The sequence below is a fragment of the Syngnathus floridae genome, chromosome 12 (assembly GCF_059516105.1).
Source record: "Syngnathus floridae isolate MCC-2025c chromosome 12, RoL_Sflo_1.0, whole genome shotgun sequence".
Classification (NCBI taxonomy): domain Eukaryota; kingdom Metazoa; phylum Chordata; class Actinopteri; order Syngnathiformes; family Syngnathidae; genus Syngnathus; species Syngnathus floridae.
The window spans coordinates 5,447,778-5,472,304 of NC_142424.1; the positions used below are offsets into that span (position 1 = coordinate 5,447,778).

The window sequence follows — 24,527 nt, forward strand, 5'->3', positions numbered from 1 at the left end:
TCTAGGTCATGCAAACCAGATAGGTGGCTATGTGAGCAGCTGGGGTGTTGCTTGGAGGAGAATTGCACACATGGATGCAACCTGAATAAGGTTGAATGGAAAGATTATCACAGATGCGTAGCAACAACAGAAAATTGTCATGATTCAGCAAGTAGACTTCAGTTGATCATTAATAAGAGTAAATCAATTAGCTCCTTGCACAATATGAGTTCACACTCTTTCAGATTACACAATAATATTGTTCACACAACTACTCATTGCGCCAAAAGTGTATTTACCTGCATCGCATAAAAACCTAATGTGTGCCTGAGACCAACTTAAACCAGTTAACACTTGTGTGCTCATTGCAGACTGCTAAATGTGGTCAGACCAGTTCAAATTTCAGAATTGTTTATAGACCCTGCAGATAAAGACTGGAAGTGCTATCGAGTGCAAATGTGTGTCATTGGAGGCAAATTTCACAGATCGCAGTCCTCTGATATCACTTTCCACGAAACCCCAAAAATGTTTGTTCAATCATTAACACCGAAGCTGTTTTCAACATTTCAGATTGGTCAACATTCTGTAAAAATAATACATGTGTGAACTTACCAACAGTGTGAAAAAATAATTTTCTCATGTCTGATAAGATCATCCATCTATAACAAAAAGTCACAGTCAGATAATGAGAATGTTTCGATTCCAGATATTTATGATACTGTTGTTGCTTTCTTGGATTGTAACAAAATGCATGATGCAGAGAAGACACTGACAAGTGGAAAAAGTTGTGAGACAACAAATAAATTAAGACATTGAGATGAACAAAGCAATGCAATGCAACGCCAGTTTCATTGACGTGTGTGCGCTGTGATTGCGTTCGAAATCTATTATGGAGCATCGGAAATATTAGTTAGTTGAATTGTAACCCCGTCGAGATGAATTTAAAGAGGAAATCAGTGATTCAAATCAAAGCTGAAGTTGGATGACAGGGATAATATTAAAAAAATGTCTGATTATGATGCAACGTCAGATTCGACACATCAGTTTGTGTGGCTCAGGAAAGCTTGCATTTTTAGTTAGGAATCATATAAATTCTGAAAAACAAAATGCAGGTAGAATTATGTTGGGGAGATTATTTGGCTTCGCACACAGAACATACTTGTATCAGGGAAGAGACAGGAAATGCAACTGCCACGTTTAGTCAATAAACTCACAGTGCAGTTTAGCTTCTAGCACACAGACGCCACGTTTAAAAAAAATAAAATAAACAGTGCAGTGGAAAAGCAAATATCTATATGCAAAAGTAAGTAAGAAGTTTGTGATGTTACCTTACTGAATATGAATCAAATGATACCCTTAACTCCAATTTAGGAAGTAAAATATTAATTTTGCCAAGCTGCTTGGTAGGAAAACTCGTCGGGCACCCCTGCAGTGTCCTGTAACATAATTTAAAAACATTTGCTAAGGTCTTTTTTTTAATTGCCTTTCAGATAGTGTAGGTGTACCTAATAAAGTGAATGCTCCAGATACAGTATATGAGGTACATTTAGTTATGAACAAACAAATGAATAGTTTGTCACAATCGCAAAATGTGTTTTTGTGCAACGTGTAAGAAAACCTGTCCCTGATGAACACAAATAAAAAAAATGTCAACCTTACCACCATCATGTCACCATTAACGTGCTTTGCAGGAAAGTCCACCTTAAAACGGCACAGGGTGGTCCACGTGACATGGGGTGGGATTGCGACAACACTTTGTCACGACAGTGTTCACATCTCGCCTCTTAGAGCTCGTCCTTGTAGGAAGCCGACAGCATCTCGGGTGGGGGTACGCCCCCCTTTAGGGTCTTGTGGGAGCCTCTCCAGTCTGTGCGCACCGCGTCGTCGTCCCACAGCGTTGACGTTTCGGTGTCGCTCACCCATTGTGGGTCGCCGGCGTAATGGCAGGGCTGCACCAGAAGTGGGCGCGTGCTGAAGGTTTGTAAATTCCTGTTGGGGAAGTGGGACTTGTAGTCCTCGCTGTGAGGAAAGAAAAAATGAGGGAAATATTATTCCAACATTACAACATAAATGTGGAACTCAGAAGTGCTGTGTTGTCATTGTTCAGTCCTTAGTGGTTAAGTGTAGCGAGTTGAATGAGAATCCCAGAGGGGCTGGCTATAATCCATTTTTCCACACATGTTCGAGAAAAAGGACACAGCCAGGCCGTCTGGTGAGTAGGCCTCTCAAGTATTTTACTCCGTGTGTTTTTCGGTATCTCATTCACTCTGCAGCTGGATGGCCAACTATGCGACATGAAGGATATTCTGGGATTGGGATCGCATGCAAATGCAAAAAAACAATAAAGCGAGGAACAAAGAACACAATGACATGTGTTAACGTTTTGCCGTGGGTCATTAAAACAAAGTGAGGGGGAGGAAGACAGCAGCTGGGAAAAGTTAAACATGCGTCGTAGTGATTATCATCTAAAGGTGTGTTTTCACCAAAAATAAACAATCCATATTTCCGGGTGCGGCCACACAAAAAAAAAGAAGGATTGGGAAAGGAATCCAATACGTACTTGGGATGTTTGTCGTACATGATGGGGAGGAATTCGTCGACGGGCAGCATCTTGGAAAGCGGCTCAGCATTGACTAGCTTCTGGGCACCTTGCTGGGAGATGGCGTAAGAGAGAGTCCAGTGGGAATAGTCTGCCATTACCAGATTCTGGACGTCGTCCACCGCTTCTTCTTTTGCCGGGTTCACCTGCTTCCTGCCAAAATATCTTTGGCAGAGCGAAGCAAGAGAAGGCAAAATGAGCACTCGGACTGTCCAGGAGAATGTTCTTTATCCATAATCTTCCTGACAAAACCTCTCGCATTGGATGACGTCATTTAAATTTGCCTCACATAAGATCCCAATCCAGCTCCACCTGGTCCACCTCCTCCATCAACCGCAGGACTCGTCGTTTAAAATTCGCCTGGAAGCGGACGTCGTCCTCCAGCACCAGAGCTTTGTCCAGTTGCAAGTCCACCATCTGGAGAAAACAACTTTAGCCCACAAAGCTCTACAATCTAGACATTTTGATGAAGCTTTTGTTACCTCCTTCCAGATATAGAAGTGGCTGAGGAAACAGCCCACCTCTCCTTTAGTGAGAGTACGTCCAGAGAATGGGTCGTAATAGCCCGGTAGTAAGTCCACCCCCAGAATTTTGATGTCACTGCTGTTCAGTGCACTACAGACACACAGATGTGAGGTGGGCGGGGCTTATTGTTCTACCATCCTTCAAACAGACTTTCTGTAAGAGTGTACTCACTTTCCATCCACAGCGTCAACTACCTTGACGTCGACCTCCAGCTCATTCAGGGAGAACAACATCCTCTGTCTGCGGTCGGGGCGCCGGCGCAAATTAATCAGGTAAATCTAAGGAAGACGACAAAAAACGTTGCGAGGATGTTTATCCAAAAAAAAGGCCTTTTTATTATTTTTATTTAAAATACATTTTAATTAAGGATTATTTTGCTAAGTATTTTAGTTTTAAAATATTCTGTATATTACTTTGTTTGTTTGCTAATAAATAAAAGCAAAGAAAAAAAGAGAGAAAACAAATGAACAGAATTATCCACTCGTCAAGTATAACAGACTGGAAGCAAGTTTCCGAACATTTTCCTGACGAGACAGGAAAACATTTTCCCCCTATGTTATGCTGCCAATAGACACCTAATATCCATAAAAATGTGCACAAACACAAAACAATGAAGACGTTTCTATTGCTTTGTGAAAATAAATCAAATCATTCCTATTGTGTAAAATTGACGGAGAGTTGTATTTACCTCATCAAATCCCATCAGGTCTCTCTGCTTGGGCAACATGTGGACGTATCGAGAAGGCTTCATTGGAGGGCCATCAACTGTTAGAAGAACCGCAAAAGACAAAACACATTGACAACATTCTTTTATGTGACATAAAAGAGGAAGAAGACCAAACAAAGACTTACTCATAGACTCCAAGTGAACGTGGACAAAATTGAGACGATCGTCCTCAAGAGTGTGGTGAGGTTTGGCCGGGATATTCAAGTAGCCGTAGCGCTCCTTGTTGCACAAGTACATCTGAATCGCTGTAATCAATTCACAAATAATTACAAACAGGAAGACCCGAAGTGAAGACTGAAGACATTTTTTACTGATTGAGATAAACTGATACTATTATTGAGAATTGCACAAAGTGGAGTGTTTGCAAACCTGCAGCTCGGCAGGAGAAAGCAAAAACGATGATGTCATCGTAGGGCCAGGAGTATTCCTTGTGAGGAGGGTAGAAAGCCAGTTTCTTCATTCCTTCTTTCCTTAAATCCAGCAACATGGTGGAGTGCACCATCGGGACGGGGAAGCAGCCCAAGCGGTGACGGTGGCGGGTGGGGAAATACTCTGCTGTCCTTCGATAATAGCCCTAAAAAACATATTGAGGATTTAATTTTTTTTTTTTTTAAAGAGAGGATGTTAAAGTTGCACCTCACCTGTGGTGTTATTCCACACCAGTAATTGGAGTACGCTCCCGGAGAGTCCAGCATGGGAGCTATGACCGACTTGTTCTCAGCTATCAGCAGGTTGAGTGCGTTAGGGTTGGTAAGGATGTTATCGGTGTCTGCATACTAAAACAAAAATGTCATTTGATTCACACTTGTGTTTTGGAATATATAAAAAAAACAAAAACAAAACAAACTCTAATTCAGTATAACCAAAATCTCCATTGATAAGAAATTGTGACAGCGTAATAAATAACATCAATCCGCTATTTGGGTTTATATAAATTGTATTCCGTACCAGGATGTAGTCCGCCCAGCGTTTCCTGGCAAAGTTAAGCGCCGCTTGCTTTAGCTTCATCACATACTCGTATCTGGTGTTAGGCCAGTGTTTGGGACCCATCTCTCCCGCATAGGACCTGAAATGAGGCATTGAGATCCACATTTCTAGGAAAAAAAAAAAACAACACATAGAGATAGTCAAAGATTTCAAAATGAAGGCTTACACAGGTTGCTCCATGGGTCTCCACTCCACATAATGGTAAAATTTCTGCATGACGGTGAGCCACTCTTTGAGGATGGCTGTGGTGTTATCTGCGTTGTGATCTGTGGCAGCCCTGAGGAGCACACAAAATACAGGTTTAAAAAAAAAAAAAAAACACAGTAATACGGACAAGTGAGAAGGAACATGCTGGCTGCAGAAAATTGTTCAGAAAGAGAAATCACAAAAGCCGTCACCGCAATGCTGAAAGCAAATCTACTGAACTGAGTCCTAAAACAAAAGCTAACATGGCAGCGATTCCAAGTCCTTCCCTGTGGTTAGCTCCATCCAACCCGCACACCCAAATCAGCAGACGTTTCAACTGCTTCTTTCCTCCTTGCCAACAACTGAGTCATGAGCTCAATGTGACACATGTACGCATTTTCATTTTGTGGATGTCCTAAGGCTATTCACCCAAAGACTCAAAACCTAAACCTCAGAACAGTGAGGCAGACCACAAGTCCATTGTGATAGCTGAGGATCAATTTCCAGACAGCTTGACCCCACTTGGGTCACAGGCGTGCTCGGGTCTATCTCACCTGACTTTGGGGGAAACATCATCCAGAATGGACAGAAAATTCTATTGCAAAAGAAAAACTTGATTTCTAATTTAAAAAGTTCTTGACCACAAAGACATGATCCCTTCTGCAAATATGAATCCAAAAGGCATTGGCTAAAAAGAAATGGCACCACATTCAGGTCTGACAACTTAAAAAAAAAAAAAAAAAAGACCCATATTGGGCGTCGAACCTAAGTTTGACAAAGATAACAGAAGTGAAATTTGAGTGAACATGGGGCTGGGAGCAAGGAAGCTGCAAGGAGAATAAAACTTTGTGACTTTAATACCATGATTTAAAGGCCAAAATGAATTCACCCACCACACCGAGATACGATCTTTGGGGTAGTCGAGACTCTCCAAAGCTCCAAGGTAGTAAGGCAGGGCGTGAGCGGCGTTCCTGGCTATGATGGCGATCACCACCGTCGGAAGTTGCATTCGCGACTCCTCGGGAGATCTCTCCTCGGAGAAGTAGCATCGGGACGGGCACAATAAGACACCTAAAACAAAAACAACGTAGCGGAGCAACATGGCGAAACAAGCTCCGAATGTGCCGCTTCTCCTTCGTTTTTTTTCTGGAAGGAAAGAAGGAAGGAGGAGTGCAGGCAGCTGCCGGACGCGTCAGCAGTCCAAGTTACCACAAGGAAGAGGAAAAAAAGAAAAGAGGGCATTCCCAAGTTTCCAAGCCCCTTTCCCTTTTCCAGCGTACAAGTTAGAACATTTCCCCTCTTCTCGCCTTACAAGTTCCGCCTATGTAACAACTAATCCCATGTCACCAAATTGAGACACGTACCGCTAGGATTGAGTCCAAAAAACTAATGCCATATTTTCCTGTGACAATAAAAAGTATTATTTTAAGTACATATTCGGGTGCAACAAATTTTATTCTTTAAAAACTTTAATATTGCAACGTGGAAACAAAATGTACCGAAAAGCCGGAGTCATAATAGCAGTTTCAAGGACTGGCCACTGGGAGGCGCCGTTTGACCAATTAAAAATCCCCATTTTCCCATTGCAGTGGCAAATCGGTCCCGATTTACGACGCTTCGAGATTACGTCACATGGCAAAAAAAAAAGCACGCTCATCTTTGCCAGGAACGCCGCTCACGCCCTATCTTACTACCTTGTATTTATTTGTATTCTATAAAATATATTTATATTAATTTAGCTCGCAGTTCCACGTAATGTAGTTAAATGCACGATTGCTTTGTATGCTTAAAATATTTAACTGAGAATGATAATAAACAGATTGATGCAAACACTTGGCCTATTTTTCCAAGAATTGTATTACAACTTTTCTGTCCTAATATGAAAACTTTTATCTCAATATTGTAACTCAGTGTCAAAATTAAAATCCTTTTTGGATTTTTTGGGGGGACTTGTATCATTAAAATCGTTTCTTGCTTACTATTCTATGGTTTCTCCTCATAATATTGTAATTTTTTATCATGATATTACAACCTTATTAAGAAAAACGACATTGAATATTACAACTTGTTTCTTTTAACATAAGAGCTTTCTATTTTTCAATATTGTAACTTTATTCACACAATATTGCAACATTTAGCACAAAAAATTGTGACTTTATTCTTGCAATATTGTAAGATTTTCTTTTAGAATTAACTTTATTGGGCCTTTATCATCTAATGTCATTATACATTTTTCTTGAATAATATTTTCTTGCTGTTTTGACCTGTAATATATGACAACTTTATTCTTTAAACCTGAGGTCTTTTTTTTTCTTAATTGTATAATTGTCCATATAATAAAATATAATGAATTAAGACTCTGTTGGCGGGCTCCAAACATAAGCCCAGGCAACCATGGCTGACAATAGCAGCGTTGGGCATTAAAAAGGTCATTTGTGTGGACAGGTCAGGGGTTGAGGGTCAAAACTCTCCTTTTCATGACACCCCGAGTGTCGCCACGCTCACACACCAGCACACACACGCGCACACACACGTATGTCAGAAGGGCCACTTTCCCAGCGTTCGGTGGCTGCGAGCGAGCTGGGAGAGTTCAACCTCGGGTGCGCTAACTTTTCACAGCGAGGTCAAGGGTGGCGTTGGCGTTAATGCGCGGGGGTGTGTGAATGCAGGGCATAAGGAAAAGGAAAAAGTTAGAGAAAGCATTCAAGACAAAAAGAAATTCATCATTGTTTGGCTAAAGAAAATGTATACAGACTCACTTGACCGCACCTGACATGTTTAAAGGGAGAGTTCAGCTAAATTAGACACATTACACAAAAAACAATTTGCAGATTGGGTTAAATTATAGAAGAAAAAACTTGTCACACTTTGATCAAAGGTTTTAGGGTTATATATTTTTATTTTTATATTATTTTTTCAAGAAATATGAAATTGGAATGAAAATCTAATAAGGTTTTATATTAATGTAATTGTTGGAATTTTTTAAGTGCATTGAAATCACTTTTCAGTCCCTATAGTTTGACTTAATATGAAATATTATTAGTAATTCAAGTGGTTTATTGTTACAATATAGTTAGTTTGAAAACAATACAATATTATGCTGTTAAGTTTTATCATTACATTGATTCCTTAATTTTAATTTATTACGACTTGTTTTCTCTTACTATTTTCACATTAGTAAAAAGATTAAAGAATGTTTTAATTTTATTTTTTTTATTGTATTATGACTTTACTCTTACAAAGTAATATATTTGATGATTTGAAATGGAAACTTTTAACAACCAATCACAGCGCAGCTTGCGAATGTCACATGACTAAGAAAACAAGGTCGTTACCTGAGCACTGAGCAACGACTAATATTATATAAGATAGCACCTTTTTTTTCGATAGTGGCATTTTTTTTATTATAATATTGGAACTTTGACCCGCCCCTCGACCCCCGTCCTTTACGCGCCCCTGCTTCTGATTGTGCTATGTTTTGTGTGACCTTACCAGCACACCATACGATGGCTATCTATACACCTTCTTTGTATAGCTTAAAATGTGTCTCTTGTGTGTGCTCAGATCAGCTGCGCATGGGCGTCCGAGATCCATGACATTCTCCCGAGCTTCCGGGACCTTTATTGCCGCGGCGATAATCAATAGCGTTCCCACTGAGACGTCTTTTTGGCCGGGGCGGGTCAATAGCTGTCACTCAGGGTCTGAGCCGAGGCACGTACCCTCTTACTCAGCAGCTATGGAGCATTTGCTCTGTCTACTATGGCTACACCCACTCCCCAATGGACCACTGATTCCACGCATCACAGTAGTTTGCACAATTCAAAGAATCACCGACTGTGTGGGTGTATTTTATCAGGACTTATCCGATTTAGCCATGTGCATCATCATGATGCTCTTGTTGTGGTGTGCCAAAAGCAATTCAAGCTACTATAAAAATGCAAACACATTAAAAACAGGTGGTGGCCCTATTTAATGTTTTATGTTCAAATCCTTGTAAAGTCAATCTAAAGATTTGTTGCTGAACCCATTATACTGTACATGCTTTAAGATTGGTTAGAGTTGCTGACAACATGGAAGCACAGCACTTCTTTTACTACTTTTCAATGTTAGCTGTTAGCTGGCGGCTAACTGGTGGTTTAATGTGGATATATTTTTTTTTAGCTCAAACATGTTTAGGCGCAAGAAAGTTGGAAGGCAAAGTCGCATTCTTTTTTCAGCAGGCTGGGATGTCGCATCATACTATTTGAGAGTGATGACAAGGGCTTGAATTTTCACAATTTTGAAGCCTCATTTCATATACTTGACTATTTTTTTATATACTGGGCGATAGCAATTTAATTGAATTTAAAATGCATTGAAAATACTTGAAGGCCTGCATATTATTCATGATGAAATGGCCTGAAATGATTCATGTAGCTAAGTTTAGCATAAATAAATAAATTGCAGATGAAGATATAAACTTGATGTATAGGGGAGCAGCTTTACATTACCGCTGTTACTCCCCGGATGACGCTGTCCATCCGCCCTGGTTGCCAGGCAACAGTGCAGCCAATGTCATGGCATGCGAGCTGGGGGGAGGAAGGAAGGTGTGTTTGTATGGGTGCTGTGGATGATTGGGGGCGTGAAGTGGGGAGGAAGGGGAGTGAGGTTGGAGGAAAGAGTCACTTTTAATCCTTTAATGTGAGACATTATACCATGAGCTGATTCTTCCTGGATTTATTTGGCAGACACCAGATGCCGCTTTCCTGCTTTCCAGTACGTTTTTTTTTATATTTAATACAGATGGTTTTAATTGTGAGACTATTGTGTAATTCTCATTAGTGTTTTTTTTATTGGTCAGAAGGGGAGTTACATTTGAAACCTGTGGACTCTGCCTAGCAACAACAAAAGTGTTGCTTTATATAAGTGTTTGTCAAAGCAATCGTTGAATTATTTGTAAATCAAATTTAGATTCAAACAAATAAACAGTAGAAAAAGGTGGATTAAATAAAGTTAAAACTTAATTTTTTTAAATCGTATACTTTTTAATGTACTGGATATTTTTCAAGTACAGGACCAGTTTGTCAGCTGCTTAAGAAAAATAAACACGCCTCTTTTCCCATCAGGACAAAACCAGGTTGTAACTGTAATTATCTCAGTTCAATGACACTATTGTTCACACATGAGCATTAAATAGTTTAATTACTGAGCCCTTTTGAACTCCGTTGCTAACCAAAACAGCAGTGTGTAAATAGCTCTTATAAATAGCCTTGAAGATGATGTGGACAATATAACGAGCTTAAATCTGTTTCTCTTCTACTTTTTCCTGACGTGCAGGGAACCATGTTTTTATGACACAACAGTACTAACCACAAAATCAGTGCACCGAGAGGGTATTTAACGCTTCACGCAGATTACCCCACTGTTAGCACAACCTCATAGTCAGCAGTAGGATGGAGATGCCTTCACCCGATGAGGTTCGGCCCAAGAATTCCCATGCGGCTTTTGTCCCCTCTCTTTCCCTTCTATCCCTCCACGGGATGGTTTGATAGCCCACCCTGCCGACTGGGCCTCCCTCTCCCCTGCCAAGCCTTTTAGCCAGCGGGTTAAACATTGATTTGTGAATGGGGAGAGGCACAGTGGTCCCCGCGTGGAGCCCAGCAGTCCCCTACTGCTTCTGTGTGTACACACACACACGGCCACTATACACCACCAAGAGCATCGGTTACCATAAAAGGCGCTCAGCCAAAAGACCTTCATTCAACAATGCTGGACGTGCCGGACTGAGCCCTCACATTTTCTTTGTCACTGTTGCTATTTAGACAAAGATACTTGATTGTTTTAATCTCATTACCTTGAGCCAAATAGGCACAGTGAATGAAGAAAAAAAATACTATTAGGGTGAAAAATATTTGTGTTGAATTTACTCCATTTTATTTGATCAAGTGGTTGCATAAGATAAAAATCATCTGGATACAGCTACATCTAATTAAAAATATAAATCTGAGGAAAGATGATTTTTATTTTCTGCAACCACTTGATGAAATGAAATTTAGTAAATTCAAAACGCCACTTCAGCAAACTATGACTACTAGCTAATAAATATTAAAGTTGTAATTAAAAAAGTTTTAATTCTATGACAATAAAGTTGTGATGTAGAAAATAAGCCTAAATGTGCAAATGTTGTGGAATGTTACTAGAAAAAAGTTATAATTTTAACGAACAAAGTTATGATTACACAAAATTTAAGTTTTAAATTTGTGAGGGAAAAAGTTATAATTTTACCAGTACTGTACAGACCTATATAATATTACAAGGAAAAAAAATAAAGAGAAAAAAAATTTAAAGAGAAGAAATTCCCAACTTAAAATAAGACTGAAATGCTCTGGAATTACTTTGCGATAAAGCAGCAGATGCTTTGGCGCGTTCTTCCCAACGTGACGTTTAAAGTAACCACGAGGTGAAAGCTCTCAAAACCCCAGCGGCAAAGAGGTGAGAGTGAAAGTGGAAGCCTCTTGACTTACTGGGTTCTCCCGCCTCAGGAGGAGTCGGCGCATGAAAAGGGCAAAGCGAGGAAGTGGAGGACGCGCGGTTTGCTTTTCACCACTTTTTGCAACCTGCAAGAAAAGAGCAATGAATGAGTGACTGGCTGGATGAATGAGAGGTGGGTTGAAGCTGAAGAGGGGCTCTGGCCCCGTGGATCAGCAGAGGTTAACTCGGTTTCTTCACAGAGATGAAAAGGGGGAGGAGGAGGAGGGGGTGGATTGAGCTTTAAAGAGGAGGACCCCCTGCGCCCAGGGCGGGATCAGTCAGGATGATTTATTAGAGACACAAGAGAGAGGAGAGAAGAAGAAGTAAAAGGGACGGGGGGAGTTTGTACGCATCAAACAAACGCTGCAGCGTTAGACACTTTATTAAGTACACCCGAAAGGGCGAAAAAAGCCTTTAGCCACATCTAGCAAAACTGCAGCCAAATTTTGCAGCATCTTATTTCTTTTTTTTTTTTTTTTTTATGGACCTCAAAAACATGGCATAATTATCATAAGCATCGGATTGACAAAGACAGGAAAGAGGTTTGATTAAAAGACAGTGTGTGGATATTTTGAAAGGCTGTTGGCAGTGATTTACAGCAGCCATGCATGTTGGCGACAGAGTCTCTCAACACTTCACTTATAGCCACAATTATATATGAAAATTAGATTTTTGTTTTTTGTTTTTTACTTGATTTCCGCTTGAAACTTTTATCAACAGCACAAGTATGACTAGTATTACATTTAATACATTTACATTTAATATTTTCAAAAAGGTTTTAAAACATTTATTTAGGTAATTTTTTTGTATTTAAGTTTAATTTTCCTATATTTAATATTTATGTTCAAATGATGTAAAATGTTAGTGGCTTAGAATAATGTTACGCATTTTAGCAACCTCTCCCTTGTTTTTGGTGAACATTTGGACCTACTTCACTATTTTTTTTCAGTATTGGTTATTATGTTGGTAATTGAAGAGCTAATCATTTCCTTTGGTGGTACGAGTACTAATACCAGGTATCGTATCGGTCCGATACTGGAATTATATGACGGTATCAGGTACTCGCGGAGGCTGCCGATACCAGCCACCGTGACTGAAGGCAAAAAGAAAAATGTCTAACATCGAGTAAGTCCTCCTCACCTGTAGTTGGCGCTATACTGTGTCAGTTTGATGTGCAAATCATCAAATGCATTACAAAAAACGTCATAATTTATCATTGTGTTAAATTAATTTTTATATATCAAGAGTACTGGAGGTCGTGAGTATGCAAGGGTGAATCCGAGCCCAAATGATGCTGCACAATAATAATAAACACATTGTCAAATTCTCTGACAGCTGCACACGTGGCGCAATCATCCATAAGGACAAAGTTGCTCAATTTGACAACACGTCTTCTGTCACCTCCCATAATGCACTTGTTCTTTAGCCAACAAGGAGCCCTGCTTAATAAACAAATCTCCTCTCTTCTCTGCAGAATGGCTGCACATGGCGCTTGAAGGCACCACTTTATGTGGCAAGTGCCTGGCTGCAAGAGGCACACTGACACGTCATGCAGTGCGGGCCGCCGAGTAAACACTGTCAGGATTGTAATCTCTCTGATTTGAGAGAAAAAAAAAAGAATTAAAGAGGGGATGAGCAAAGGGGGCGAGAAGAAAAAACGGTTGTTGTGTCTTTAAGAGGAGCTGCTGGTTTCTCATCGCAGCTGTTGGCTGGCGTGCGTGTGTGTCACAGAGGACAGCCGAGATTCATGACTTAAGCAGTACAATGGACATTTATCACCCCGTGGTGTTATTCAAATTCAGTACCAAGCGAGGAGGCTCTCCGCGCTCCTCCCTGCGCCTTGCGTCGTTTTTTTTTTTTTTTTGCCCCTTCTTTCTCCCCCACTCACTCTCTCCCCCACTCTCTCTCTCCCTGGTATTGTTGAAGCAAGAAAAAGGCAGCGGGGCACACCGACACGCACCCAGTCACAGCTCGACACCCACGAGGAAAGGATGGCGTGGAAGGGGAAAAAAGGGGAGGGGGCATTTTGCAAGGACGAAGCTGCACCTTTTTTTTTTTTTTTGCTTTTTCTGGGCGACATTCGAACGCAACGATGCACGAGTGGCACTTGAACGCAGCAGGGAAGTGAAGCAACGACGCGCTCAAAAAAGAGGGAGCTAAGAGTGTGATATTTCATTCGTGAAGACGTTTTGGGGTTACAATCCCGAAGACACCTGCAGCGGCGCGTTTCTCCTTTAAACGGGGAAGGATTTTTCCCCCCCTTTGGCCTTCTTCTTCCAATGGGAAAGCCTTTGTGCGTCTGGAAGTGAACCAATGACAGGTGCACAAATGGCGTCCTCGAAATGGACTTTATTAATCTTTTAGGGGAAATGAAAATGCTCATTTCTATTTCACGTTAAGGGATGTGTTTTTATTTTATTTAAAGCGGCAAATGCTGCTCCAGAAATGTGCATTGACTTAAAGCTAACTTTTGCAAAAAGTCCATTTGCTTATGCAGCTATGTTTTCTAATGACAGCAAAAATGTTTCGTGTCCTGACTAGTGTGAGTGGGTGAGAATATGCACATCAGGGGAAACCTCATCGAAAAGCTACCCATTAAATGATATTTGAAGCATCGTTACCTTCCCGTGAGGACAAGTGGGGTCTTTTAGCGGCTGATTGTCCAAACGCAATTCTTGCGTCCACTCCAGTACGACCACCAAGAATTGTGTATGGACATCTGTTGCTGCAGACTCGCATTCATCACGTCACGTCGAGGCCTTTCCTTTAGTGTCACTGCAGGTAAGAAAGAGGAGGAGGAAGAAAAAAAAGGTGGGAAATGTGTTATTTTGTTGCTTTGGACAAGGGGTGACAATTTAACGAACGGGCACAGGTCTCGTGATGCGTTCAGGGAGGGGGGGGGACGTCTTGGGCCGCCCCCCGATTGGTATTTACACTTTGTCGAACATCTAATCAAGGCTGTTTGCTTTAAATGGCAAATATTGAGCGGGGGGGCGTCGATGTATCGACTTTGGTTTGGCAAATAGTAGAAAAGCAGTAAGTTGAGTGCTGACAGGCCGCCCTGCGAGCAACAGTGACGCACATTCAGCACCAAATGAACACCCCCACTAATCTCACCATGCACCGTCCTGCAAAATTAGCAAAAAAAAAAAGCTTACATGTTTATAAAACATATTGACCATAGGGCACGCAATAGTTGCAATTCGTTACGCTGAGATGTGTTTAAATGTTTTAAACAGCGTAGGCCTGACGAAACATGATTTAGCAATAGACTATATTTGTGTTTATTTGAATGCATCATTGTTCCTCCAAATAATGACAACTGGGAAAAAATAAAATGCTATAAACCTGGGAGATAATTTCTTGTATAAAATATTTGTAATTTTGTTTATCTGGAGCACACACGCACACACACACCAAATTATTTTAGGATTTAATTCAAACGTGAATCACAATCACCGCGTACGTGCAAAAACGATTCACAGAAATCTTTGCATGTGAGTAAAAATGTTTTTTGTTTTGTGTGTCTTGCTTATGGAAAATGTTGCTCTATGCAAACACAAAAAAGCAATCAGGTTTTAAACTACATTGATTTGTTTTACCTTATTTAACACTGGAAGTAAAAAAAAAATATTTAAACTGTATTAATCTATGCCTGGCATGTGCTTTATATACATTTCCTGATAGATCGACAGAAGAAACTTAATGCATGCCAATCATCCACGTTGAGTGTGCATGCATGCATGCTGCACTCCAAATGCATGCTAGCAAATTAACAAATCATAATTTTAACAATGCTTCACTCTTAAAGGGATTAAGTACAGTAAAACGGGAAATGACTGCCCCCTTTGGAAAAAAACAAACATCTTTAAAATGATCTCTTTAGTTTCCAATGAGGCCCTCGCGCACTCATTTGCATTTCCTTTTCAACTTATTCTCAGACGCTAACTCGTTGCAAAATAGGAACTCACAGGCAAGATTTTTTTCTGCAAAAAAGAGGGGGGGGGGGGGGGGGGTCGCCAGGAGCGCTCGTAGAAGAGGGCAGCCCGAGGCGACACCTCGACCTCCCGCAGTCATCCTGGAACACACACGCGTAAACACACACGAGCGCGCACGCGCGGACACACACTCACACAAACACACGTGTCTTGGATGGTTCCGCAACAGGCCTTGAGCAAGCTGAAAATGTCCCTGAAGTGACCATAAAATAACAGCATGTACAATTATAACAGGAAAAAACTGTGTGTGAAATAAAACACAAAAACAGTTTTCAGAGAAATTAATTTATTTAGAAAATAAAGCATTTGACAAGGCCTTACAAGTAAACACACTGAGCACTATTGTGGTGCTGTTTTGTTACTAAAGGGGACTGTAAATAACGAAAAATAAAGAGTTTTTAATTTGGTAACTAAAGAAGTTTTACATTTTAAAAATTAGGATGGAAAAAGTGGCTATAAATATTGTGTTCAAGCTGGTTTTACTGAGGTAAAATGACAACTGGAATTATATTAAACACTGGTGGAAAAACTATGAGGGAGACTCAATATTATGAGAATTTTATGGCCTGAATTAAAAACTAAATTGAAATAAAGCTAACATGATAGAGTTTTCACTTTCTGGGAACCACAAAATGATGTTTAAATGACGATGGGTTTGTGATTGGTAAAATTTTATTCTAGTACAATAAAAAAATACATTTGACATGATTTGAAACTATATTGGGGACTCAAATTATGTTTTTGTTTATTTATTGATAAATGCCACCTTGTCATAATGGCAAAAACTGCATTCTTGTTTACATTTACCAGAATTTTACAAAAAACTACAATGGACAAAAGTAGGAGAAAATAACTAACAATGGGGGGCATAATTCAATTGGTAAATGGCACCCTTGTAATAATATCAGTAACATTTCTCCTGCTAGTCAATAAATGTTATTTCATGATGATTTAATTTAATCGGTAAATGGCAAACTAACAACAAAAATAGCATTCCTCCTGCTATTAATTCATTCTAAAACAAATTCATTTTATTTTTGCAGTTTTAAAAATATTAGCATGTTTACATTAAAACAGAGGGAAATTATAATGGGTAGAAATAAAGCACCACTTGGTGATGTGAGAAGAATTTTGTATGGCACAGTGTCCACCAGTGAGAACCTTCTGCCAGACAAAAAAAGAAGAAACAGTCCTCCAAGATTCCTATCAGAAAGCTTGGTAGCCATTTCTGAGATCCCCTCAGGCTCCTAAGGACCATCCATCACCTCGGCGGTCTGATGCAACGTCCAATGGGATTCAGCTTTGTTGGGATGTGAATGAGGAAAGCAGGATATAATGTGTCCATGAATGTGTCTGTGTGTATTCTATCCTCCATGCAAAGTGGAAATAAACACGACGTTGTCTCGCTCTTGCAGGCGGTAGTCCAACTCGCCCTGGAGGCCCCACAACATAACACAGTAAATATCCTTGTGTCAATACAAACATATTGCCCATGAATGGGATTTGTGCACACAGAATCCTCTAAGAGGAGTGTGTGTGTGTCTACAAGGTCAGGCATCAAATGCGGTTGACCTATAGGGATCACAATGAAAGCCTTCCGCCGGTGTACAGATTAGCCTTTGTGCTCATCTTCTAATTGTGACACGCAAGCATACTGTGAGGCACCACGCATGGCACAAAATGGAGGCCGGGTGCCCGCAATACTCCTCGACAACATGTCAAAAATGTATGATGTATTTGTTGCTTAAATGTTTTGAGATTTTTTCTAAATAAAAGTTCCTCTGAAGTTGTAGTTGTTTTTTGTATCACGACAAATGCTTTGGCAGAGCCACATATGGCCCACGGGCCGTAGCTTTGCCCCCTTTGCTCTGTAGAACAACCAGATGTGAAGAAAGGCTACAAATTTGGCAGTGCTCACCATTAGCTCCCAGTCTGCATCGTTGATCAGCACCAAGATCCCAGGTCTCCTATAATGGCCGTGGTGGTGGAGGAAGGAGGGGGGCAGGGAAGGGGTAATGAATCACACAGGTAAAGCGGGGGATCATAATATACTTCAATATGTGCAAAAGCTAAACTATAAAGAATGTAAACTAGCTATTTGAATACAAGATGGATGGGAGCATTTTTTAAATTTTGCATATATGTAAAAACCAAAAAATCCATCATTTTCTCACATCATTTTACAAATATTTAATACTTCTTTTCTTCTAAAGCTATTGGAGATTTTTTAAATTATTTTTATAGTGTAAATATCTTAAATACTTAATAATGTGATTTTTTATTATAAGCATGTAAAGATGTAACCAATTTTTCACATTGAGAATAATGAAGAATACGTGTGGACAAAACCCCAATTAAAAATATACTTTTTTTTACGATGGTGAATTTAAAAAAAAACCTGGAACAATATTAGAGAAATGCCAGACAAAGACAACACCCTTCATCCCACCACTCAACACTCACGGGCACCTCAGGAGCCCCTTGCATTGCATGTGTGTGGTCTTTTTTTTTTTTTTTTTTGTGAAGTGTAATGCAAACAACACGGGATGAACAGCAGAAGCAGGAAACACAATTGAGCACAGCGGTACTGTTACCATCATATATATATATATATACACACACATACATATATATATATATATATAGATACACATACATATATATATATATATATACACATATATATATAGTTACCATCATATGTATTATATATTATTATAATATACATATAATATATATGTATATTATCATTATATATATTATTGTATTATATATATATATATATATATATATATATATATATATATATATATATATATATATATATATATATATATATATATATATATATATATATATATATATATATGCACACTTTTATATATGCATATATATATAATTTATATGTTTATATTTATAATATTTATCTTTATATTTATATTGCAACATTATGGTAGAGAGTTCCATGTCAGTCTCAGTTTCCCAATTCTATTTCTTAAACGAAATTTAATGGAAGAGGGTAAACATAGAGATTATGAAGGGAATCAAAATGTCAGTTGAAATTAATGGAGAGCCAGAAGCATCACATACATCCTGATGAGGCTTTTAAACAAGTGTGGGAGGGAGAGGATGGGGGGGGAAGCTTAACGGTAATGATGGACACATGACACACACACACACACAGACAGTACATCTGTGTGCGTCATATGTGTCGATATGACATTAAAGTACAGAAGAACAACAACGACTGTAAAATGATCACAAAACGATAGAGGTCATAAAAACGCCTTGATGAAAGGAGACAATACACACGCCTACGACTAACGGAGCAGGTTTATAGGTGTGCTCGCTCTGTTCCGTGGTCAGGTGATGCTATAAATAGTGGTCCGCAAAGGCACGCCGTAAAACTCAGACGGAGCTGCAGCCAGCGCTCTCTAATGACGCTACGTATCCTTACCGGCTGTTGAGAAACAGTACAATGACAACACAACTCACACAGAGTCGCCCTGGACAAAGAGCTCAGGCCGCTCCTTGAGCAGGTTGTGTCGGATCCACACCAGCAGCTGCTTCATATCCCCTGCAAAAAACAAAAAAAAAGGCAGACAACAGAGGTCAGGGGTGAGAGGTCAAGGTGCGTGCTTTCCAGCCCCCTGGTCGATGTGACGCGACGGGACGGAGGCACCAGGCGGGACGTGGCCGCATGTATATGTATGAGTTCCTGTGTTGGCGTTGAGGGGGGGGGGGAAGGCTAATGTCAATGGCCAAGGGTGACATTGATCACCTTGCTCAGACTGGAATAGAATAGATGAGGCTTTAGTAGTCCCGCAGTGGGGAGATTTTGGTTTTACAGCAGCTAAGTGGACAGCGGCAGCACATAAGAATAATCAAGAATTACACAGCTGATAATATCAACGTACGTATTTACAACATCAGGGAGACTGAGAAGAATAAGAACAGCTGTTTGTGTGCACTTGATGAAGAAGCAAGGACAACATTTGAAAGCAAGCACACATCATACCAGCGTACAGATGTTTACGCAAGCTTGATTGTTTTCTTCGTTAGAGTCAAAGGCGTCCGGGATTGAACGCCATCGTGGCTGGCATTGAATGAGCACGACCTCATCTGCGGCGACGCTGACCCCGTCGACAAAGGGATAAGCCGCGCTCAGACCGGGCGACAATGAGCACTTTTAGGATAAATGCAAGCGACCCCCCCCCCACCCTGCTAAACGCCATCGCCCAATGAATATATTAGCTTTATGTTAAATGTGTGTGTTTTCTTAGACAAAATGATTACACTCGTGGACAAGTGCAAGATCTGTGTAAAAGTCACACCATACAATTCTTATGCGAGGATTTTTTTTCCTTTCGACCGAAACTAATATTAGGAAAAAATATGATTGAAAAGAAACATGTCTATCATGAATATAATTGCATGATGGGCTAGATCGAATGCATTCGGGAACTAAATGTGGCCCTTGGGCCGTAGATTGCCCACCGCTATTTGAAACCCTGTCACAAGCTCATCCAAATAATGGCAAGAGAGGGTAAAAAAAGAAGAGCGAGGAAAAGAGAAGAGGTGGCGCGAAGGTATGACGAGGTGAAGCGAGGTAGGGTGAAGGTATCAGTCGATTCGTGCTGTGACGCAGCAGCAATGGAAGGCAACACAATACGGAAATAAATTGGTTTAAAATGATTAACAGGAACAAAATAAATCTTTGGAATATCATAAAAAAATGCAATTTATTTCTGCCTTTTTTATGGCAACTATCGGTTCACATAGATTAAATGTTCCTCTTCAGAAAAGAAAATCAACACAATTAAAGCTTGCATCAGTGTAAATAAAAACAATATTAACAAAAACAAAATTTAGAGAACTGTGAATAAAAAAATGGAGCAAATATGATTTGCAGCGCTACCTGTCAAGTGTCACGTGTGTGTGTGCGTGTGTGTGCGTGGGAGAGAGTGTCAGTGCGAGTGTGTGTGTTCGCGAATGTACCTACGCGAGTAATGTTCATTTTCACTGCAGTGCTATAAGGCAGACGTATAACAATGCGAGTGTTTTGGGGCCCAAACACACACACACACACACACACACACACACACACACACACACACACACACATACACACAGTAAACAAAATATTAGCTCAGTACAATATGATGCGTTCCCCTTCTATGAAACATATTGTTCAATTAAACAGTCTTGGAAAAAAAAAATTGGTAGCGCTCACTAGATTGTGCAAGTGTACCTAAAGCCACACACACACACACACACGCGCACACACACACATATATATAAGCACACACCTGCAGGGCTAAAAACAGAGGTAATCAGTAGAAAAGTCATAACTCCTTTGCAGTCCGACCCCTTCTCCTTTTTCTTCACTTTCTCCGCTATCGACTGTTTGTGCTTTTCTCCATCATTACCTCTCGGACCCCATTTTGCTTTTCATCTACCCCCCCCACCTTCCTCCCAATAAAACCTGCTCTCCTCCTCCAGGAAGACACGGCCATCATTCAAACTGTGCCCTAAAATAGAAACAAGCCATGGAGAGGGGGGCGGGGGGGTGTTTTTAATGGCGTTGCCGTTAATGGCTGCTAGTTCAGATTAAACCCGAAAAGGCAGCTTAATGTAGAGTAAATATATATGGTGTCGTTCTGACGAAAGGTGAGTACAGAGGGGGAGAACTCGGACGTCGCCATCGTCGCCGGGAATGAGCGCTGATAAAACAAAATGGACATGAGCGAACGAGTAAAGGGGAGAAAGTGCGTCACGTCCTTGCCGTGCATCATGGGAGTTCGCCGCCGCGTGGGTGCCGGGAAGGAGAAGCGAGGGGAGGGAAAAGGCGCCATTTTGATGGAGATTCAAAACCGCCAATGCTGTTTTTTTTTATTCTTTTCATATGACCGGCCAATCACTGCCAGTGCTGTCTATTTTTCTTTTGGGGGGGGGGGGGCTTTCTTTGACCGATTATGACGGTCGTGTGACTACGAGGGGGGGTTACGAGTGATCCATCTTTCTACTGATGTAAAAACGACGAGACCCCCAGACCATTGGGGGTTTTCGCTTGTGTGCGTGCGTAGGAGAGAGGAGAGTGGGGGCGGGGTCTTTCAGTCGAGGGTCATCAATCACCGGCTGGGGTCACAGAGAAATAAGAAGGATTCAGAAGCAATTATATTTGCCCTAACCCACCCCGCCCCTTCAAACCCCACTCCGCCAACACACACGCACACACACAACACACACACACTACAATAATTAAAATTATATGGAAGAAACTGGATGTTAAAATGAGCATTGGAGTGAAAAGTTTATTTATTTCTGTAAATCAATCAAAAAAAATTAAGTGATTTGTGGGCTTTAGTATAAAAATCAAAATGACACAAACTAAAAATCATGTAATATTTTACTCAATGTGTTTTTGAATTGAACCAGTTATTTTGATACGAAATCCCATATTTGGGTCATATATTACACACACATGTATAAATCCACACGGGTGGTGTGGCGTGGTGCACTAAGGTTATATCGTCTTAAACATTCCCTTCTCTGGTCAACTTTTGTGTCGTCGTCACTGTGGTAACTCTAGCGTCACGGCCGCTCGTCCTTTGTTTGGTCCAAAACCAATATGACACTTATTTCTCCTGCGTTCATTCCAACCTGCGTGGAAACTAACATTTAACCCTGCAGCTAATGAGCAAGATCCTGACTTTAATCTCAGGAAATTCCCTTTGGTAGATTTTTTTTCTGTCTTTTGTTTTCCTCTAGAAATGAGCATGGACAAAAAAAAAAATGAAATAAGAGGGCTAGGAGGATGAACCCTAATTCCACTCTTGTAAAGCCCCAGAAGCCCTTTGAGTCTCCTTTACTGCCTTTTTTACTGCCTCCGTTCACACTCTGGCACTACTCGTCAGGGACAATAGGAGGAAGAAAGAGAGAGCTATATAAGGGCAAGATGGATATGGGAAATATATACCCGACGCTTTATAGCTTATGTATGTTTAAGATGAGTAACACACTGACATAAAAATGTAGAGGCCTAGAATGCTTACACCTTCATCACGTTGGCCTTTTTAACCCAATGCGGCTGTGATTGGCTGACGGTGCCTCTCGCCCTCAGTCGACTGGGAAAGGCTCTATGCAGTCTTGTAATCAGGGCTTGCCATTAATACCTTCATACTTGCCATATGCTCGTAAATCTCAACTGCAAGTCCAATTAGCCACTATGCATCGTCACGGGGGACTTGGATATTTTCAAAATTTTCTGGGATATTTTTCAAAATTTCCCATCATCCTATATAGGAACCATTTCACAAATGTTTATCAGTGTTTTCTAAAATTATTTTTAGGTTTGTAAATTTAGAAATTCTACTTCTGTCAGTGCCTGCATGGATAAATCCCATTAATAATGTTTATTATTATTAATAACAATCTTGACTTGTCCTATGAAGACAACAAATAATAAATGTTTGTGTGGAGAGACACTCACAAGGTTCTTCATGGCTTGGAAGAGTGACATGATGTTCCTTCACGCCACCAAAAAGAAGCTCTGCTCCTCCACTGGAAAAGAAAATGATAAAGAAACATTAGATTTTTCTGTCATAAAAACTATCCATATTCAAAGTAAATATGAATGCGGTAGATTGACGAAATACACATTCAAGCAATGGATAAAAAAAAACACCTGAAAAATAGTATTTCTATTATACATTTAATATTTCACCACAAAGAGTCCACAAAAAAGTATTGCAAACAGATTTACTCACCATTTAAGGTGATAAGTATAGAAAAATAATCCAGGTTGAAAGAGCACGTTATTTATGACGGCAAGAATAATTTTATTCGTCTCCGCATTTGAGAAAACTAAACTTCTAAATACACACAAATATGCAGTTCATCTGTCATTACCGTGCCAGTATATTAGAAATCACAAGATTATCGTATTTACACACCTATTTATCTTTCAAACCGGTGAAGAAGCACTCGTCTTTCTGACAGCGCAAGTCAGGTTGACGGAAACAGCTCGAGGCTACAAACACAGCTAATTTATAGCTAGCTTCTCCAACGCTTTACGTCTTATTAAACTGCACAGAAGACTAACTATGAAACAATAACTACTGGAACTATCGCGTGGTGTCATATCCTTCCACTAAAAAAACTCTGGGGTACGTTTGGAGACACAGTAAGCAGTCGCGAAAGGTTTTGAAAGACCTACCCAAACTCCAGATGTACGGCTACGGGTGCAGCCATCTTGTCGGCAAATGCAGGAAGTGACGCGTGTTGTGCGCGGAAGGGAGCAAGAGGGCGGGAAGTGTCGTAGGGCGTGACGTAATGAACAGACGTCCATTTCCGTTTTACGAAACAATGGTTTTAGGATTTTATTATCTTAAAAAAAAAATTATTTTATTAAACATGATTAAAAATATTTGGGAAGATAAATATGTACAAAATTTACAAAATTATTTTCGAACAAGTATAATTAGTTTTAGTTTAATGCATTCTTATTTTAAAATAAGTCAATTATTTATAAATAAATATAGTTTACTTATTTATTTAAATGTTAAACAGTCACTCAATTCTAATATTTAGACTTCTACTATTATTGTCAGCAAAAACAACATTTCCAATACAGTACTTTGTTTTCTATAAATTATTCTATGAAATTAATCAAAAATTAGTTGGTGTGGAACTTCTTCAATAGTCAAGTATGACATGGCTGTGTGAATCCACATCTGCCTCTTTATATAGATGCTCAGTCATACTGATGACAGTTCTGGAGCCAGTATAGAGGATATAGTGGGGTACAAAGTGGGTGTGCATGCATATGTGTGTGTCTGTGCTAAAGGGTCAGTCAGAGGTTTGAATTGCAAATCGTTCTGCCTTCTGTTGGCGTCCAAGCCTTCGCAGTCTCTTTCCTCCCCTGTATTCATGTGTTAATGAGGAGTCAGTGCAGGGCCACATAGATAGATCGACCAGAGGCCTTGCGAGGGCCAGGGGGGCCAGGGGGAGGACA

General features: G+C 40.2%; 2 protein-coding genes across 3 annotated transcripts; both read right to left on the reverse strand.

Moving 5' to 3' along the window:
- Positions 1–673: 673 nt before the first annotated feature.
- Positions 674–14,283, reverse strand: cercam (cerebral endothelial cell adhesion molecule). Of its 2 annotated transcripts, XM_088393039.1 has the most exons (14): positions 14,135–14,283; positions 11,507–11,599; positions 5,897–6,074; positions 4,984–5,094; positions 4,779–4,896; positions 4,472–4,606; positions 4,200–4,404; positions 3,956–4,075; positions 3,792–3,868; positions 3,275–3,381; positions 3,061–3,193; positions 2,868–2,995; positions 2,540–2,743; positions 674–1,998 (listed from the first exon to the last, which is right to left on the reverse strand). In XM_088393039.1, the coding sequence occupies exons 3-14, from the start codon at positions 6,010–6,012 to the stop codon at positions 1,764–1,766; spliced, it is 1,689 nt and encodes a 562-aa protein (XP_088249165.1). In that variant the 5' UTR covers positions 6,013–6,074; positions 11,507–11,599; positions 14,135–14,283; the 3' UTR covers positions 674–1,763. The 2 variants fall into 2 exon arrangements, with proteins under 2 accessions (XP_088249165.1, XP_088249164.1); XM_088393038.1 differs by lacking the exons at positions 11,507–11,599; positions 14,135–14,283 and having other exon boundaries at positions 5,897–6,648.
- A 1,497-nt stretch (positions 14,284–15,780) lies between these two features.
- On the reverse strand, positions 15,781–23,831 carry urm1 (ubiquitin related modifier 1). The gene is made up of 5 exons (XM_088393044.1): positions 23,730–23,831; positions 23,004–23,074; positions 19,007–19,088; positions 17,430–17,478; positions 15,781–16,944 (listed from the first exon to the last, which is right to left on the reverse strand). The coding sequence occupies exons 1-5, from the start codon at positions 23,762–23,764 to the stop codon at positions 16,876–16,878; spliced, it is 306 nt and encodes a 101-aa protein (XP_088249170.1). The 5' UTR covers positions 23,765–23,831; the 3' UTR covers positions 15,781–16,875.
- Between the last annotated feature and the right edge of the window lie 696 nt (positions 23,832–24,527).